Here is a 19,913-nt window from a genome sequence, read left to right as displayed (position 1 = left end):
GTCCCTGAAGGAACAAGACCTCCTCAAGCTACAAGTGGAAGTCTCCTGTACAGGAAACTAGATGCTAGTCTTTGGATACTGTTAATTGACTAATAAAAACAAAAATCAGTTCATTCCCCTCCCTACCCCAGCTAATCTGTAAAAACACAAGTTTCAGCTGTACTTAACAGAATCCAGAAATAGGTAAAACTCTGGGCTACCCAAGGACCTATTTTTCTGTTATGACGCTGAGGTCACGATAGAGTCCTCTTTGAGAATGGCCAGTAGGGAAAGAGATGTCAGAGCTTCAGGAGGAGGGAAAGGAAACAGGTGCAAATGAGTCATCAAAGGCAAGGCAGGATCAACTGGGAGCCTCACACATTAAAACAAGGCCAGAGCCAAGCAGTCCCATAAGGGCAACAGACGTGATAGGACACACGGGTGGTTCAGTGGTAGAATTCTCCCCTTCCATGCAGAAGACCTGAGCTCGATTCCCAGTGCAGTTCCCAGCCAACACACCTCATGCACAGCCACCACCAGTCTGTCAGTGGAGGCTTGCACGTTGCTACAATGCTCAACAGGCTTCGGTGGGGCTTTCAGACTAAGATGGACTAGGAAGAAAGGCCTGGTGATCTAACTCTGAAAGTTAGCCAATGACAACCCTATGGATCACAATGGTTGCATCCCATTGTGCATGGGGTCTCCACTGATCAGGGGCCAATTCGACTGCAGCTGACAGCAGGGCAGTGACACAAAACCACAGGCCCACCATGGCCCACGTTGGGTGAGGCCCTCTTGTGGTCCACACTTGAAAGGTCAAGCACATATGCCCTTTCCTCATCCCCCAAGTGCCTGTATGCCCTCCCAGGGACCCAGTGAAGACAGACGTGGCAGGGCCAGCTTACCCTTCAATATCTGAAACATCCTTGGTCTCAAAGCAGCCTGTGGTGAGGAGCTCTGGGCTGAGCTTCCCCCCAAAGAGCAGCTCCTCCTTGGCCATCTTCACTAGGATCAGCCTCACCAGCTCCCCCATGTACATCCCACTGATCATCTTCTCAAATCTGGAGGAAAACAGATACCCGCAAGAAGTCCCCGCTGTCAATGAATTCACAACTCTGGAAGCAAGGTGTATACATGTAAAACCCCAACACACATTAGAGGTTGGGTGAGAGCTAATGTGTGCAGAACTTTCAAGGACTGAGGTATGTGGAGAAGGGACAGCTCAGCGGGGGCTGGAGGAGCTGGGGAGCCTGGGCTGGTCTAGGAAATCTGGCAGTGAGGCACGGTGGAAGCTTCTGAGCAGACAAGTGACAAGATAAAAGGCCTGTTTTGGAATGGTAGGGGCCAGCCATCAAGCTGAGAAGGCCAGCAGGTAATTTATTTTTCCAACACTAGGTGACACTGTTTTGTTTTTTGAAAGAGTCTCTCTGGCTAGGAATACATGACAGTGAAAACCAAGCCCTTGCAATTCTATTTCGCAAAGCAGGCCCACTTCTTGTTATTTCAGAGAGGATCTGGGTCCTAGAGAGAGGAGGCACCGGGGCCTGCAGGGACTAACTAGAACGGGATGCAGCAAGGAAGAGGCCCAGAGCAGGGGAGCAGGTGCACCGGCCATCACCTAGTGTCATTGACAACAGACGAAACCGAGGCCCCCAGGAAGTGACCGGCTCAAGACTCAAAGGCTAGGGATGGCAGAAATGGAGCTAAATGGAGAGCCAGCAAGTGGTTTGAACACAGGGTACATTTAAAACATTTAAACACCAGCATGGGCACAGTGCCTGGGTAGCTACCCTGCATACATGGTGATGAACTCTGCTTTCCCGTCCTCTCCCGCCTGAGCAAACCACAAGGCTGGTCCTCCGGCGGGGGGGGGGGGGGGGGGGGGGGTGCGTGGGGGAGGCTGGGCTCTGAAGTGAGAGTGGCTTTTTAAAATTCTTATTCCAGTTTTTAAAACGTTTTGTTTCAGTCAGCACTTGGAATATCTTTATGTAGAAGCATACCAAGAGGACAAAATGCTGTCAATAATGACTATTGGGCTGTCACGGTTGTCAATTTAGTGTATGTCCTCTCAACCTTTGCTTTGTATAAGGACAAACCAGTGATGTATTGACAAGGCTCAGTTGGCAATTTCGTCTTTTGACACTTCAAAGGGTATATGGCTACTTGGAATGACTCGGGTGTGTCTCATTAATGGAGGCAGGTATTGAGTGACTTTTCAGCCCATAAACCTCTCACCACTGAGGACAGACATGACCAGTATGTTCCTAAGAAAGTTACAAGTAAATGGACTCAGGTTTCAACATGTGAGAGAAGCTTGGAACTTAAATAAGCTGTACTTTGAGGAAGCAAGGACTCTCCTGTAAAGAAAAAGGCTACCCCCCCCACCCCCACCGCTCCCCGGTCTGGTTTATAAGGCTGGAATTCTCCTCTCAAAGTGGAAATCTGTGCTGAAAGCTTTCCTACAACAACCACAGCCGCAAGAAGACCCAGGAGGTGCTGCATTGCTCAAAACGTTTTGCAACACCTTCCGCGCTTGCAGCAATTCCTGTTTCAAGATCTTCATTTAGTACATGTTTGTGAGAGTAAAATAATGTTTTTTAAGAGTTAAAAGTAACTAAAAACCAAGTCTGGCCTGGCTGGAGAATATAACATTCAGGGACCAAAATGTTGGGGACCGTCCCCCGTCCACCCCCAGGTGGCTGATATAGATGGTTATATCCCAGGATACTGTTTGGGCCGCAGGGTCCACGGAAAGAGGCCAAGGAAAGCCCTTAACCAGCTTTTCCAATCAGTACTGCGTTGACCTATAGCTGGAGCAAGAGGTCCTGGGACTCCTTGGGTATCAGCCTAGCTCATGGGGGATGCTGCCTGAGGTCTGAGTCAGAGTCTCAGTAAATTAGGAGCTGACTGTCAGAGCCTTGTCCTCTGGGCAGTGACAGGGTGGGAGCTACAAAAGGATATTTCAGAGACCCCAATCTTGGTCATCTCATCACAACTTCTCTTATGTGGCTCAAGAATTGTTTCTATGGACAATTTACAAACAGGAGATAGAAAGAAAGACCAGGGCCACACACTTAAGACTATGATCTTTTAAAATGACTGCTCTGAAGGACATGGCCAAATTATTGGCGATAATCCGGTTTATCTGCTTGGTCTACCTTCTTAGAGCCATCTCAGCAATTTCTAGTCACAGCATGCATAATAAGCTCAGCATCCCCATGACCAGTGGGTGTCTCTGGCAATCTTTTAGGGATGTAAGACTGTAAAGAAAAGCATGGGAACCACCGCTCAGCCCTGGCCCAGTCCCAAGCTCAGCTCCTGAGCCCACCCTCTCCCCTGAGCCCACCCACACACAGGGGCATCTTGCTCACAGTTGCTTCCCGGGGTTCAGCGAGCCCATGTCGATCTCCCGGTCAAACTCAGTACGAATGTCGTTGAGCGTGCCGTCGTCCCCAAAGGCCCCCCACTCCATGTTGATGCACATCCGCCCCTCGTCGCCCTCCACCATGTCGATGTGACGCATCTCCTCCATGTAGCAGGCATTGCTGCCCGTGCCTGGCCAAAGCAAGGGGCTGCTCAGCACCCACTCACACCTTCCTCTACCCCCACCCTATGGTTCCAGTTTACCCCCAGTCCTGTTCTCAGACTGCTCAAGTGGCTGGAGGTCCTCACTACGGACTCCTAGGGCATCCCAATACACTTCCAATCCACTGCCAGCCTGAACTCCGCAACTAAACGGAGCACCAAGGGACAGGGCACACAGTCTCCATGTGGCCCTGAGCATTTACACTGCACTTTCCTCTCGGCCCCTCAGCCCAATGCAGAAACTTACAGCTCTTGAAGTGTGTCTCTGATACCATGCCACCATAAGCAAAAGCAGAATCACAGGGTCCTGGTTCAGCCCTCCAAAGTGACCACATCAAAAAACGAAACCAAACCCACTGCCATCGAGTTGATTACCACTCATAGCAACTCTACAGGACAGAATAGAACTGCCCCCTTAGAGTTTCCAAGGCTCTAACTCTTTACGGAAGCAGACTGCCACATCTTTTCTCCCTTGGAGTGACAGGTGCATTTGAATCACTAACCTTTCAGTTTGCAGCCAAGCGTTTAACCACTGGGCCACCAGGGCTCCTTAGTGACTGTACCACTTATCTTCAAATATGAAGTAAAAAGGAACACCCAGGCTACCAACCCCTTCTCCCTCCCATCACACACCCCTGTCCACTGGCCAACACCAGCCCTCATGCCCCAGTGTTCACTCACCCACAATGAGACCAATTTCACAGTTCTGGTCATCATAACCACAGGTCATCATGGTCCCAACTGTGTCGTTCACCACAGCCACGATATCAATATCAAAGTCCTGTGGGGATAAAATGAGGGCTCTGAACTTCAATCATCACAGAAGGTTACAGACATGAAGACACAGAGAAAAAGCAGCACGCCACACAGTTCAGGTGCAACAGTGATGCCAGTCACTAACCCTGCGCAGAACAAAGAAGGGGAGAGCTAAATACCCGGCTCCAGATCCAGTCTAGCAGCAACTCACTCCACACTCTGCTTGTCCTCCTTACAGAGGATTTGCCTGACACAGGCTCCTGTGGTCTTGCTTACAGCCGTCACTTAACTGAGAAGAGACTGTCTTAACTTGCCTTGTCTTCTCCTCTCTCCCTCCCAATAACTCCTTCTGTGATACGATCTTTATCTTGTCTTCTCTCTGCCCATTTCATATCAATGTTAACATCATCCCTACCTTCTTACTTGGCAGTGATATTCAAGTCTCTTCAGGTTAAGGACTAAAGGGTTTTTCTGGCACCAAGACTAAGATTTTTTATCCATTGTGCTAATCTAAAAACCCCAACAATATCCGATCACGTAGAAGATTATTGGTTAAGCATGGCCGGGAAAGAAGAAAAGAAATCCTCTCCTTATGAAGAACCAGAGAAGGTTCTTGTGCTGATTTGAGGGCAGATAGGGGAAGACTTCAGAGTGGGCTCAGAAGAAGAAAAAGAGCCTCCAGACCCCAAACTCGCACCATGACTGTGGCCTGGGCACCTAGACACCCCTACTCACCCCTCTCCTCTGGATGGCCTCCCGGATAAGAGCCACCACGTCTCTGCCCTCCACACCACTGGACTTGAACCCCTTAGTCCACGAGACCAGGAAGCTCTGGAAAAAAACCAAGGAATGAACATTAATTCCCCCCAACCAAAACCCAGATCACACACCTGAAACAAGAACCATTAGCAGAGACCAAAACTAAACTAAATCATGACTGTGTCTGTATATTGCTTTCCTAACTAGCCTAGGAAGGAGAAACTTGGGCCCCATCAGAGACCAGGAAAGTGAAGATTAAATGAATGACTCCTTCATGATTTACTGCCCAGAGAAGTAGAAAGAGGAAGTTATAAAACTGTCAAAATAAGATACTTAAATCCTCACATCAGTGTCAGTGACCAAAAAGACATTAACTTCCTGGTTACCTTTCTTTCTAGGATCTTTATCATAACACTATATATAGGTCAGGTTCTTCCTGACTAATTTATTAGTCTTGTTCCCTGAAAGGGTAACATAATGCGAAGTGGGGGGGAGGAGGGGAGTGGAAGGAAGAGTGAGGGAGACCTTCCCATGCTCGGATACTTTGCCACCATTCCTTCACCCCTACACACATGAAGTATTAAGGAATTAGTCACTCAGAATGACAGAACTCTCAATACTCAGATCAGTCCGTCCCATCCTCCCAGCCCCACGGATGAAGCAATGGAAGTATCTGAAGAGCCCATCTTACCTCATCTAGTTTAGTCTGGTGGCAGGGGAAGGAGAAGGTAAAACCCAGCGGGAGCTTCTTGTCTTTGATTTGTAGCTGTTCCATGAAGTTGGCCAGGCACTCGGCAATGTGGTCAAACAGCTGAGGGCACACAACACAGGAAGATGAGCAGAGAGGCAGAAGAACACAGATGTGAAGGACATGGGTTTTGAGCTCTGAAAGGAGCTAGCTGAATGTGGGCCAGATCCTTATCCCTCTGAGGTCTTTATTTGCTCAACTATAAAATGGGAGTAATAACAATATCCACTCTTCAGAGTTACTGGAAGGATTAAATGAGTCAATATATATAAAGTGCTTAATACTAGGTATCGCTCATTAAATGTTGTCTTCCACTTAAATCATTTATCCAAATGACTGTCAAAATAACCCTGTGAAATAGAGAAAACTATCACTGCAGCTAACCAGGAAGTCCTCCTGTGCCCTGGGAACAGAACATCCTTTGGTGGCCCTGTCAGAAACCCCATGACATGAGTGCACAGCTGATTATTTTACCAGAAAGGACAGACCATCTTAACTGCCAAGAAGTATTTTAGCTTCTCTGTCTCTTGTGATGGGGGAGGGGACAAGGACGGGGAGGGGACATTCTCCGTTGGTATCCTATGAGACAACCTGCAAAAACAAGCATATTTTTATTTCATTCTAGAAAAACAATCTCCCGGGGGCAATTCGAAGAAGTTATCTTTGTTTTCTAACTCCAAGGTGGAACACCTGGTGAGTCTATAAAAAGTCTGAAGAACAAATAGGGTTTTGTGCGTAACCTCACAACCCTGAGTGGGATATGCAGCTCCTAAGCCTGCTGAGGACTGTTCGAAAAAGCTGTATTCACAATAATCCAGGTATTTCCATCAACCCCAAAGCCCACAACTCCCCAGGCCCCTTCTCAGTAGCTCAGCATCCTTAAGGAGCTGATCAGTCTCCAGATGCTTGGACTCTGAGACCAGGGGTGCCTGGTGCAAAAAGCAGGCAGCGGCCAAAGAGGATGAGTAGACTCCAAGGGCCCCGCTGATTGTGTAGCAAAATCTAAAAAGCTAAAGTGGATCAGGAAGGACGACACTCCTCTTCCTCCCCCAGCAGAAGCAAGGAAGATTCCACTAAACAATGGTTCCCAAAGTGTGGTCCTGGACCGCAGCATCACCACCACCCATCACTGGAGAACTTGTAGGAAATGCAAATCCTAGGGCCCCACCCCAGACCCTCTGGATCAAAACCTCTGGGGGAGGGGCCCAGCATTTTGTCAACAAGCCCTCAGTCCTCCCGGTGGTCCTAATGCACAGTGGTTCCTAAACCACAAAAATATCTACATTTAAAAGTAAGCTGAGAGGTATGGGGACGGAGGATTTGAGAGGCCCTCTGGCTCCCCTGATGCCTGGTGCATGCTCATTAGGGACGATCCAGGAAGACTCACATGTGAAAGGTGGCCAGCTCTAAGTGAGCTTCCTGCATCAATACAGTCACTTCATCCAGCCTGATCTCTTGCAAAATTAGCCACAGCTGTTGCTGAACCTCCAAACCAAAACGTTCTTAAGAAACAGATAAAGCACAAGCTGGGCAACCACAGGGCTCTCTGACTAAGAGAGAAGGAGCACCAGCACACAGGTACCAGCTTCCTTGAGCAGAGGGCAATGATTTTAATATGCAAATATGGTTTCTAGATAGACATTCAGCAAAGTCTGCTCTCCTGTTGGGAAGTGGATGGAGACAAATTACCGTATAGTTAAACAAATTCCTAGCATCTTCTTCTAAGTGCTCTAGTCAAAATGATCTTTGGTATAAACACTTTTTATCCAAAAGAGGGAAATTGTAGAGGCTGTGCAAGGAGGTAAGGCCAATCATCAGAGATGGTGGGGGCCTTCAGAAAGTAGAAAAGCAAATGGTTTCCCCTTGCCCAGCCCTGACCACTTCTCCTTCCTTTTCACTTGTGCTTCCAACAGAGGGAGGCAAAGAAAAAACAGAGGGACAGTGAAAAGGTATTAAATACTGAGCCACCCAATATGGCAACCAAGTCCCTGGGTGGCACAAAGCCGAACAGATGATGGTTCGAACCCACACAGAGTCACCTCAGAAGACAGGCCTGGCAATCTGCTTCTGAAAAGTCACAGCCTTGCAAGTCGTATGGAGCACAGTTCTACTCCGCACACATGGGGTCACCATGAGTTGGAATCGAGCAACAACAAGCCACATGTGGTTATTTCAATTAATTAGAATTTTTAACAATTCAAAATTTGTTTCCCCAGTCAGACCAGCCACACTTCAAGTACTCAACAACCACAGGTGGCTAGTGACTACCATTTTGAGCAGGGCAGATACAGAACAGTTCTACCACTGCAGAAAGTTCCGTTGGACAGTGCTGAGTTAGAAGAACCAGCACCTATTTAAAAGCGGGAGACGGGAAACCGGCTCTTCCTTGAATTGGAAGGGTACCTCTTTTTCTATTAGCTGAAGATCAAAAGGATAAGATGCTGGGCAGAAGAGCTAATACCTTCCTGCCATAAAAAGGCTCAAAGGGCATCATTTTATGAAGTTAAAAAGGTTTCCTTTTCCTTATTGGTCTGAGAAACTGCTCACTCTCTTTCCCACATGACACATTTTAAAAGCAAAGTGGGTGCTGTCAAGATTTGTGGCGCTGTTAAGATTTGTCACTCACTGCTCTTAAACCAGACCAAAACACTGTTGCTGTCCAGTCGACTCCGACTCAGAGCAACCCTATAGGACAGAGTAGAACTGCCCCATGGGGATTTCAAGGAGCAGCTGGTGGATTCGAACCGCGCTATCAGGGTTCCTCGCTGCTCTTAGTGGAAGTTAAAAACACAGTTATGTGCTAAAAGGCAGATCCTACCCAGGGACCCAAACTGCCCAGCTTCCCAGTTCTTCAAGAACTTTGCAAGTTTTGGGTTTGATGATTTTGTCTTGGTTTAAACTAAGCTTTATTTTTAAATTCAATTTATTCTCCTCTAATTAAAAGACTGATATCTAAGACCAAAATTTTATAAATGAAAAATGTAGGGGGAAAAAAGCACCACTAAAATGTTGTTAGGTGTCACAGAGTCAGTTCCGACTCATAACCACCCTATGAACAGAACAAAACACTGCCCAGTCCTGAGCCATCCTCACAATCATTGCTATGTTTCAGCCTGCTTTTGCAGCCACTGCATCAATCCATCTCTTGGACAGTCTCTTTTTCCCTGACTGTCTGTTTTACCAAACATGATGTCCTTCTCCAGTGACTAATCCCTCCTGGTAACATGTCCAAAGTAGGTGAGATGAAGTCTTGCCATCCTCACTTCTAAGGAGCATTCTAGCTGTACTTCTTAGACAGTTTTGTTCATTCTTCTGGCAGTCCATGATATATTTAATATTCTTCACCAACACTATAATTCAAAGGCATCAATTCTTCTTCAGTCTTCTTTATTCATGTGAGCAAATGACAGTCTATTCCCCAGTCAGCTGCTGGTCTTACTCTGATTGATGATATTGAGCTTCTCCATCATCTGTTTCCACAGATGTAGTTGATTTGATTCCTGTGTACTCCATCCAGCGAGGTCCACGTGTATAATCACCATTATCGTTGTGGAAAGAGGTATTTTCAATGAATAAGTTCATGGTCTTGCAAAATTCTATCACGTGATCTCTGGTGTCATTTCTATCACCAAGGCCATATTTTACAACTACTGATCCTTCTTCTTTGTTTCCAACTTTCACATTTCAATCACCAGTTTAATTAACAATGCATCTTGATTGTATGTTTGATCAATTTCAGACTGCAGAAGGATACAAATCTTCAATTTCTTCAGCTTCGGTATTAGTGGTTGGTGTCTAAATTTGAATAATAGTGGTGTTAACTAGTCTTCATTGTAGGCTTACAGATAATATCACTGACAGAGTTGTACTTTAGGCTGGATCTGAAACTGTTCTTTCTGATGATGAATGTGACGCCATTCCTCTTTAATTTGTCATTCCTGGCATGGTAGACTATACAATTGTCCAATTCAAAATGGCCAATATCAGTCCACTTGAGCTCTCTGATGCCTAGGATACTGATTTTTCTGTGTTCCATTTCATTTTTAACAACTTCCAATTTTTCTGGATTCACACTTTGTACATTCCATGTTCCAATTATTAATGGATGTTTGCAGCTGTTTCTTTTCAGTTTGAGTCGTGCCCCATCAGCAAGTGAAGGTCACGAAAGCTCTACTCCATCTACATTAAGGTTCACTCTACTTTGAAGAGGTAGCTCTTCCCCAGTTGTCTTTTGAGTGCCTTTCAACCTGAGGGGCTCATCTTCTGGCACTACACCAGCTGATGTTCCAGTCCTATTCATAAGGTTTTCGCTGGTCAATTTTTTTTAGAAGTAGACTGCCAGGCCCTTCTTCCTAGTCTGTCTTAGTCTGGAAGCTCCACTGAGACCTGTCCATCATGGGTGATCCTGCTGGTGTTTGAAATACCGGTGGCATAGCTTCCAGCATCATAGCAACACACAAGCCACCACAGTCCAACAAACTCACAGATGAGTGGTGGACCAATAAAATAGCTACTGTGAATTCCTTTCAGTCTTATTTCAAATTGTATTCTGCTGCTTTTAGGCATATGATGTTCTTTTTTTTCCTTAGGGTGAAACAGACACCTATATTTCCTTCCACTTTTCTTGTATGCTTCACTTTGATACAGCATTTTCTCCATATATTCAAACCCTTCTTACTGTTCCAAAAGCTCTATAGTTTCTTCCTGGAGGATCTCATAGATTGTGTATGTGTGTGCCTGTGTGTGTGTGTGTGTGTGTGTGTGTGAAAAGCATTTTGTTTGTGTTGTATGGAGAAGTAGCTTTCTTTATATCCTCTAACTCAATGGTTTTAAAGATTTTAAAGTAAGTTTTTCAAGCAAAACTTTACTCAGAGCTTAAATGCTTGAGACAGATTCCTTGGGCTCTTTGAATCTGTCTTGACTGGCAGAGGCACAATTCATTGTTCACAGGTGTTCCAAGCCATTTCCAGTTTCTGAGGAGGACAACTTTAAGGGCTGTGTGGTCCCTACACGCTTCATGTTGTTGAGGGATGAGCAATGGAATATGGAGATGGGACAAAAATGCACATAAATCTTAAAAATTCACCCCACAACATGTTGCCTTATCATTAGGAAGGCAAAATACAGAGTTCATATTACCAAGTTACACCAAGTTGTAAAAAGTCACAGCCCAAATTTTTAGTTGCTCTTTTTGTTTGGCTTGTATTAGTTGGTTGTCAGGTATTGGTAATCTTGAGGGTGTGGTTCCCAATGGGAAGAAAAAGTGACCACATCCTCCACGGAGCTGAACAATGCAATTACTAGACATAGAGGCTGAGAACAGAGTATGAAGAAACAATTAGATGAACAGGCAAAAACCTAGAAATAGGTACGATTATCCCTCTTTACAGATAAACAAGCAGGCTCTTCCAGTGCAGTTACTTGCGTAGAATCACACAGCTGGTTTGCCTGACTGCAGGGCCCAGCCTCTTCAGTACCTCAGCACAGAGCCCCTCCAAGGAGCAACAAGCCATGCAGGAGTCTCTACCCCTTGTCCTTCCTGACATTATACTGGAGCCATGTGACAACTTTGGTACAGCCAATGCCCAGTCCCAGGGGCCCAGTCTTCCTGCCTCAACCCCAGCCTTAAAACCAGGAAAGCAGGTTTACCCTCAGGGCCACCCTCACAGGCAAATAAAGGGCCTAAAAACATCTCCCCACATGTTTTACTTGTGGTCTGAAATTCCTCTCACAGGAGGTAGCCTGGTGTGGTAGAAAGAACAGTGGACTAGGAGTCAAAGCTCCACCTCTTCCAACCCCTGAGGCCCAAGAAGTGACAACACTAGGATAGCCAGAGCTCTCTCTCTCTCTCTCACACAAACACACACACACATCCACTGCCATCCAGCGGATTCCAACACATACCAACCTTATAGGACAGAGTAGAACTGCCTCATAGGGTTTCTGTCTTAGTTATCTAGTGCTTCTATAACAAAAATACCACAAATGGGTGGATTTAACAAATAAATTTATTTTCTCACAGTTTTGGAGACTAGAAGTCCAAATTTAGAGTGCCGACCCTAGGGGAAGGCTTTCTCGCTCTGTTGGCTCTGCAGGAAGGTCCTTGTCTCAGCTTCTGCTTCCTGGTTCCTTAGAGATCTCCATGTGTCTTGTCATCTATATTTCTCCATCTCTGCTTTCCCCTCGTTTAATCTCTTTTATATCTCAAAAGAGACTGCCTTAAAACACCCTCTACACTAACCCTGTCTCATTAGCATAACAAAGACATCCCATTCCCAAATGGGATTATAACCACAGGCATTCTGCAAATTAGGATTTATAACACTTATTTTTGAGAAACACAATTCAATCCATAAATTTCCAAGGCTGTAAATCTACAGAAGTAGACTGGCCCATCTTTCTCCCACAGAGCAGCTGGTAGGTTCAAGCCACCAGCCTTTCAGTTAGCAGCTGAGCACTTAACTACCACACCACCAGGACTCCCATAGCCAGAGCTCAAGTAAAGAGACATCCCCAGAATGGCTTCAATGATTGTCTATCCATGGACAATGAGCAGCTGGATGGTGGGGCTTTTACCTTATTTATCTTTGTGCCTTAAGCACTTCGCACAGAAGTTGAACAAAGAATGCCCCTCAAGGAAGTGTTTTATAAAGCAGGTGAAAAGGGAGATCAGTTTCTCTGAAAACCCAAGAGTATGGAAGAGTGGCTGGACCTGTGGCCACCAACCAGCAATGGATCAGATGTTTCCGGTGCTGAGGGAATGAGTGCCCCCCTGTAGGAGGGTTCTTCTGGGGAAATCTTGAGAGGGAGGGTGCCTCCAATGGTCAGTCTGCAAGAACACTGGCCCCTTTGGGCAGCACCTCCTACTCTGGAAGCAGGGAACAGGACCGCCATGTTGCATAACTCCAGGGAACACCATTCTCACAGACTAGAAAGTGGACAGAGCCCGCTAAAGTTGTTAAAACACAGGTCTTGGTCATATCAACTTGGCTTTGTGTCTCATCCCTGGCCCTTCCCACTCTTGTGATTTAAAGACAAGCTACTCAATCTTTCTAAGTCAATTTCTACAGCTCTCAAGTGGAGATAACAGTAGCACCCAGCCTCATAGTGCTAGTGTGAGGATGAAATGAGAAAATCCATCCAAAGCGCTTTTGCTCAGTGCCGGCCACAGAGTAAAGCAAAATCAAACCCATGCCATCAAGCCAATTCCAACTCATAGCAACTCTACAGGACAGGGTAGAACTGTCCCGTAGGGTTTCCAAGGAACAGCTGATGGAGTCCAATTGCTGAGCTTTTCTGGTTAGCAGCAGAGCTTAACCATTGCACCACCAGGGCTCCTGCCACATAGTAGGCATCATCAAATGCTGGCTCCTTTTCATATTCTCCTGAGGGTCATGTACCCTCTTTAATACAACTTTTACTTTCTGTGGGGTGTGTGCGTGTGTATTTCCTGGTTATCCAGCTAGGCTTTAAGTCCTTGAAAGGAAAGATGATGAGTTTGATTCCCAGCAGGAATCAGAACCCAACGCATAGTAGGTACTCAGTACCTGCCTAGAGATGATCTTGATGGTAATTCCATCTTTGCTCATTTTTTCTGGCTATTATTGACAGGATTCTTATTAAGATTTCACGTTTCTTCTCCATTTGCTCCTTTCATTGAGTTCTAGGTACAAAACACAGCTCTAGAAACCACTGAGATATGAGGATGACTAAGCATGATCCCTGATGATCCTATGATCCAGGGCCACTGTTGAGGCACTCGGTGCTCACTGCAGTCCCAAGTTGGGCAGACAGCCCAAAGCTGGGTTTCAGTGTTTTCTCAAAAGGCTCCCTGTCCTTGTGTGCAAAGCTTCCTCTGTGTTGGACAGTCAGGAAGGGAGAGAGCAAGTAAACAGAAAGGCAGTGGGGCAGGTTCCATTTTCCTGCAATGCTATGGCAACACAGTGAGCCAAAGAGGGCAGCAGAGCAGCCGCTGGGGCAGATGGAACCATCACCCATGGGAGTTCAGACCACAATTGTGTACCTACTGACTCACCATTCAATACCACCACTAACAACAGCAGGTGTCCAGGGAAGTGGGCCAGTCTCCTGGCAGCTGGTTTTTCCTCCATGACCAGCGCATGAAGCAGAGCTCAAAAGAGATGGCAAATCAAAATGGGCCTGCTGTAGCACAGCCAGACTCATAGGGCCTCACTCACACACATGCTCCCTGTTCTCGGGCCCATGTGGCCCTCCTGACTGAAGCCACCTACCCAGCCTCTAGGTGAGGAGGGGCTCACCAGGCGGAGAGGCCAGGTGCAGAGACACAGGAAATCAGAGCCTGAGCCAGGGCTCCTCCCTCGAGATCACAGAGGAACAGCCCCTGCCCAGGGAAGTCCCAGTGACCGCCCAAGAGAAGGGTGGTACCTGGGTGCCGCTGCCCCGCATAATGTCCTCAGGGATGGCGTAGATCTTGTTCTCTATCTCCACCCTTTGGAGGCCATTGTCCGTTACTTTCACCCACAGCACACGGAAGTTGGTCCCTCCAAGGTCCAGGGCCAGGAACTCTCCATGTTCTGCAGAGAAAGAAGGAGTCACTAATAAATTCAAAAAGACAATAAGATCAAACCAGTTCACAGAGCCCAAGACTTAAAACCTATGACTTTCCCTGTCTTAGTCATATAGTACTGCTGTAACTGAAATACCACAAGTGGATGGCTTTAACAAAGAGAAATTTATTCTCTCAGTCTAGTAGGGTAGAAGTCTAAATTCAGGGCATCAGCTCCAGGGGAAGGCTTTCTCTCTCTGTCGGCTCTGGAGGAAGGTCCTTGCCATCAATATTCCCCAGTCGAGGAGCTTTTCAGCACAGGGACCCCAGGTCCAAAGGACGTGGTATTCTCCTGGCTCTTGTTTCTTGGTGGTATGCGGTCCCCCTGTCTCTCTGCTTGCTTCTTTCTTTTATATCCCAAAAGAGATTTACTTAAAACACAACCTAATCTTAGAATGAGTCCTGCCTCATTAACATAACTCCACTAATCCTAACTCATTAACATCATAGAGATAGAATTTACAATACACAGGAAAATTACATCAGATGACAAAATGGTGGACAATCACACAATACTGGGAATCAAGGCCTAGCCAAGTTGACAGATAATTTGGGGGGACACAATTCAACCCATGATATTCCCCATGGAGATAGGTCAACTCTGGGTGACAGAGCGGCCGATGAGTTTTATTTTTTTCACCACCAATGTATGTATTGTCTGAAATTTTTTTAATGCTAAACATTTTTATGTTACTTTATAATTTAGGTCAACAGGGAGGCAGTTTCACCCTGACAGTCTCTCCAATGATGCCACAGTCACCCCTCACAGGAGCTGTTTCCTAAGGGCGCCCCACAAACACCCATGGAGCTGGCAGGGCGCATCAAGCCCTACCCCCAGCCTCTACACTTCAGTTATGTGCTTCATACCACAGAACAACCCAGCCTATGGGCCCCTGGGCCTTCTGCCAAATTGTGATCACTATACAAAATTTATCTTTCAATGTTTATATACTATGATGGCGATGTCCTCATGCAGCGTGCAAACGTCACATGATGGAGTGAAATGGGGTCCAACTGGCTATAAATATAGAGGTCTAGCAAATAAACCAAGCAGGTGCCCCCCCAAAAGATCTCAGGTTTACTGGAATGTGAGAAAATGCTGACTCAAGTGTGTGTAAGAGAAGAGGCCACTCAGCAGGTCCACTCAAACCAGCCACAGAGCTGGAGGGGCAGGAAGAGTGAGACTTCAAAACAGCACCACAGACACAAATGGGTCAAGATCTTCATGTGTCACAAGGAGGGCACACAAGAAGCCACAGTTCCTTCCCTCCCAGAAACCAGTGGTACAGACAGGAGACATCCAGATTCTAGACAAAAATACAGGCAAGTGCTCTATTGTATGACACAGAATGAAAGTGCTGAAAAAGCTGCGAGGCTAGCGAGGCTAGAACAGGGCAGTGGGCTGGCTGGTCAGGCAAGGGCTAGAGAGGAAGCAGCCCCAACCCCACAAGAGCCTCCTCAACTGGTAATGTCGCCCCCTGTCTTCTGCCACCCTGCTGCACACCTTCTCTAAGAACATAAGGTAATCTTCAGGGGGATTCACTTATTGTCATGTTCGCCAACACTCACTCCCCTTTCCCGATGGAAGACTATCACTGAGGTAAAGCTGAATGGATGCGGAGGGTCAGTGGAATGCTCTGATGAAATGAAGTAACAAGGAGTTATTCTGTGCTCAGGTCTCCTCAGTAGCTCTAACTCGCCCCACAGAGACCACCACCCATAGTCACTAGACTTCAAAGGGGAAACTTAAGGTAGACAGCAACCAGCAGACCACCCTGACCTTTCTAGGTGAGGACATAGATTCTGTGGAGACTTGCTTCCACACAACCAGAGAGTGGTCTGGCGGTGTGATATACAGAGATTGGCTCTGGAGCCCAAATAGGTCAAAGCCCTGCCACTTTTTAGTTGTGGTACCTTTGTCAGGTTCCTGAGCCTCAGAGCCTCAGCTGCCTCATCTCTAAAAGAGGTACACTATACTTCATGGGATTGTTGTGAGGAAAAAAATTAGATCACGTATTTCAAGCACCTGGCCCACTGTCCAGAACTTAGGACACACCCAGAAGTACTAGATACTTTTCATCCAGGCTCTCAGCAAACACCCAAGTCCCACAGGCCCAGGGTGAAGGTTGCTTCTCTGACTGCTAAAAAGCAAAATCAATTACGGCAGGGGAGACTGTAGAAACCTGTCCAAGAAAAGCCATTGGGATCAGCTTCAGGGACGTCCGCATTCCTCCTCGACAGAATCAGGGGTATTTTTCATTCCCTGCCAGGCATCTGGAGTCTCCCCACAACTCTCTGAAGTTACTAGTTAGTTAAGGCAACCCCAACCCTGTCTGGAGTGACTCTGCCCTGTCGCGGCCATGGGTGGCTTTTCCTGGCACTCCAGTTCTGAGCCTTCTCTGGTAGTGGGACCTCAACTAAATTCTAGGAAAAGCTATCTGATGGTTGTCATGAGGGATGAAAAGGAAAATCAAAGATGAACTGCCTGCATCAGCACTCTGAGGCTCAGAACGTGCACGAGCCGCTGAATCGGCTGCCACGGGGGATTGAGTGGTGAAGCTGCCTTGAGGGAAAGGGCTCTCTCTGATTGGTTTCCATCCAGGGCCAGCCCACCAGCTGGATTCACTGCGAGGGGCATAGCTCTGTCAAGGACAGTGGTTTTGCAGTATTTTCTGACAGACCAAAGGGAAACCACAAATAACAAAGGTTAATAATTCCATTCCCAGGAAGGAATGTCATCCCTTGCTTTCCTGACAGACTCCTCAGGACCAGACATTCCTCTGCATCCCTCCTCCCTGCATCCCCCTCTCCAAATATACATAGCCACCACCACCATAGCCAAGGACTATATTCCTTCCAGAGTCCAGAACCTCTGAGACAGGCCCAGCACGTGACTCCGGGAGCTAAATCCTGAGGTGACCCCCTCAGGGCAGTAGACTGACCCTCTCCTAGTGTCCACTTCCACACCATGCACGAGAGACCCCAGAGAGCAGTAGTGAAGAGCTGGACCTTGGCATCAGGTAGGCAGACCTTGTTTTTAACAGTTCGGACTCTTCACTACCTGTATGGCTGTGGGCACATCACAGGCCTCTCTGTGCATGTTACCTCACCTCTAAAAAAAAAATGGAGCTAATAATGCCAACTTCTCCCAGCAATGGTGAGGCTTACATGAGATACAGAAAACGTTATATGTGAATATATGGGTATATTATCATTGTTAGTTACCATCGAATCAGCTCGACTCACAGCAACCTATGTATAACAGAATAAATATTGCCCACTCCTGTTCCATCTACATGATCACTGTACATTTGAGTCCATTGTTGTGGTTATTGTGTCAATTCATTTCATTGAGGGTTTCCTTCATTTTCACTGACCCTCTCTTTACCAACCATGATGTCCTTTTCTAGTCTTTGGTCTTTCCTGACGACGTGTCCAAAGTAAGTGAGTGGAAGTCTTGCTATCCTCACTTCCTAAGGAGCACTCTGGTTGTATTTCATTTGTTCATTCCTCTGGCAGCCCATGGTATATTCAATATTGTTCACCAACACCACATAGTAAGCCATCAATAACTGGCAGCTGTAACTTTTTAAAACACCCTTGTCTTTGTCTCTGTTGTTATTATTCCCTTGCTTTTGGGCAATTCCCTTTCTTAGTTCTCAGCCCCTTAAACTCTACCTACTCCTACTCCTGGCTCAGGACCTACATCCCCAGTGAACGTCTAGGGCATTCCAGAAGCCCATCACTGAGTGCGTGTGAGCATGCGATGAGGGGCGCAAAGGGGGAATGCAGCTCCAGGCCTGGGACAGGCAGACTGGGCAGGACAGGAAATCAACATGGCTATAGCAGGTTTCCAAAGCCACCAAGCAGAGGACCCAGTAAGGTCTAGAGAGAACATGCTATTGAGCAATTACAGTTAGCATTTCAGGCAACTCTTAAGAAACCATCTTGTATTGCACTTGCTCATTGATGGTTCTTTCATGAAACAAAACGTTTGAGCGCTAACTGTGGAACTTACATAGGAAACCATCAGAGGTAAGATTTGTCTTATGGCTAAGCATACTTTTGTCTCTGGAAACCAATCTGAACTATTTAAAAATAATAAAATACAAAAACCTGACAAAAAAGTTCAAGCAGTACAAAAGTAGATAAAATAAAAAGCAAAAGTTTTTCTCTTCTTCTCATTATCCCAAAAGTAAACACTATGAAAAATTTCTTGCAGGTCTGTAGATACGTTTGTGTGGTAAAGGCAGGGGAGACTGTAACAAGACCCCTTACAAGAAAAGAGTTCAAACTGCAGGTTCAGGAGGGTATGTGTGTTTGATCTGGAAGATACTGCCAAGTCATCTTCCTAAAAGCTCTTACCAATTTCCACTCCAGCCACCAGGCATGTTTCACCTCACCAGTGTCCCCTGTTATCTAGTAACTAATCTTTGCCAACCTGAGGGGTCAAAGTGGTATCTCATATTTTTAACCTGGTTTCTTTAATTTGCGCAAGGTTGTTCTTGCTATTGGCTGCCATCGAGTTGGCCCCTGGTTCATGGCGATCCCTGTGCAACAGAATGAAGCACTGTCTGGTCCTGTGCCATCCCCATAATCAGTTGGGGATTGGATCATTGTGATCCTTAAGGTTTTCATTTACTGATTTTCAGAAGTAGATTTCTAGGCCTTGCTCCTAGTTCATCTCAGTCTGGAAGTTCTGCTAAAACCTGTTCAGCATCATAGCAACACACAAGCCTCCACTGATGGATGGTGGCTATGCATGAGGTATATTGGCTGGGAATCGAACTCGGGGCTCCTGCATGGAAGGTCAGAATTCTACCATTGAACCACCACTGCTCCTGTGGTATAAGGTTAAACCAAACCCATTGCCATGAAGTTGATTCTGACTTATAATGACCCAATAGGACAGAGTAGAACTGCTCCATAGAGTTCCCAAGGAGCACCTGGTGGATTTAAACTGCTGACCTTTTGGTTAGCAGCTGTAGAACTTAACCACTCTGCCACCGATATAAGGTTAGGTATTTTGAAATGCTTACTAGCCCTTTATTCTGTGAATTATCTATTCATAGTTTCCGCCTTTTTAAAAAACTCATTATTTTCTTCATAATCTAAAAGACCTCTTTCTATATTAAAAACAATAGCTTTGTCAGTTATATATCTGCAATTATTTTTTTGCCAGTTGGATACCAAAAACCAAACCAAACCTGTTATTTGCCATGCAGATATGTTTACTTTTTATGTAATGAAAACATTTATGACTTCTAGGTCTTATGCCACGTCCCTAAAAATTTTGAAGACTAAAAAAAAAAAAAAATTTTTTTTTTTTATCAGATTACATCAGTTCACTACTTTTTCTAACCCTCTCCACTTCCTCCTAAATGCAGCCACCACTACAAAAACATAGGAAGCAAAGTTTCGCCATAGGTTTGTTTGAAAGACCAAAAATAAAGCACTCCAAATGTTTAACTGTTTATATATTTACCCTAATTTTTAACA

General features: G+C 46.1%; 1 protein-coding gene across 1 annotated transcript in view; it reads right to left on the bottom strand.

The window, feature by feature from the left end:
* HK2 (hexokinase 2) overlaps window positions 1-19,913 on the bottom strand; it is a 75,693-nt gene that overhangs the window by 19,399 nt on the left and 36,381 nt on the right. The window contains exons 3-8 of the mRNA XM_003413702.4: window positions 14,234-14,382; window positions 5,771-5,890; window positions 5,056-5,151; window positions 4,246-4,345; window positions 3,351-3,534; window positions 885-1,040 (exon numbers count right to left, since the gene is read on the bottom strand). Coding sequence (XP_003413750.1) covers window positions 885-1,040; window positions 3,351-3,534; window positions 4,246-4,345; window positions 5,056-5,151; window positions 5,771-5,890; window positions 14,234-14,382 — 805 coding nt within the window. The remainder of the gene's footprint in view (window positions 1-884; window positions 1,041-3,350; window positions 3,535-4,245; window positions 4,346-5,055; window positions 5,152-5,770; window positions 5,891-14,233; window positions 14,383-19,913) is intronic.

Source organism: Loxodonta africana, chromosome 15 (assembly GCF_030014295.1).
Source record: "Loxodonta africana isolate mLoxAfr1 chromosome 15, mLoxAfr1.hap2, whole genome shotgun sequence".
NCBI classification, from domain to species: Eukaryota; Metazoa; Chordata; class Mammalia; order Proboscidea; family Elephantidae; genus Loxodonta; species Loxodonta africana.
This window is presented reverse-complemented; position numbering and strand designations above follow the sequence as displayed.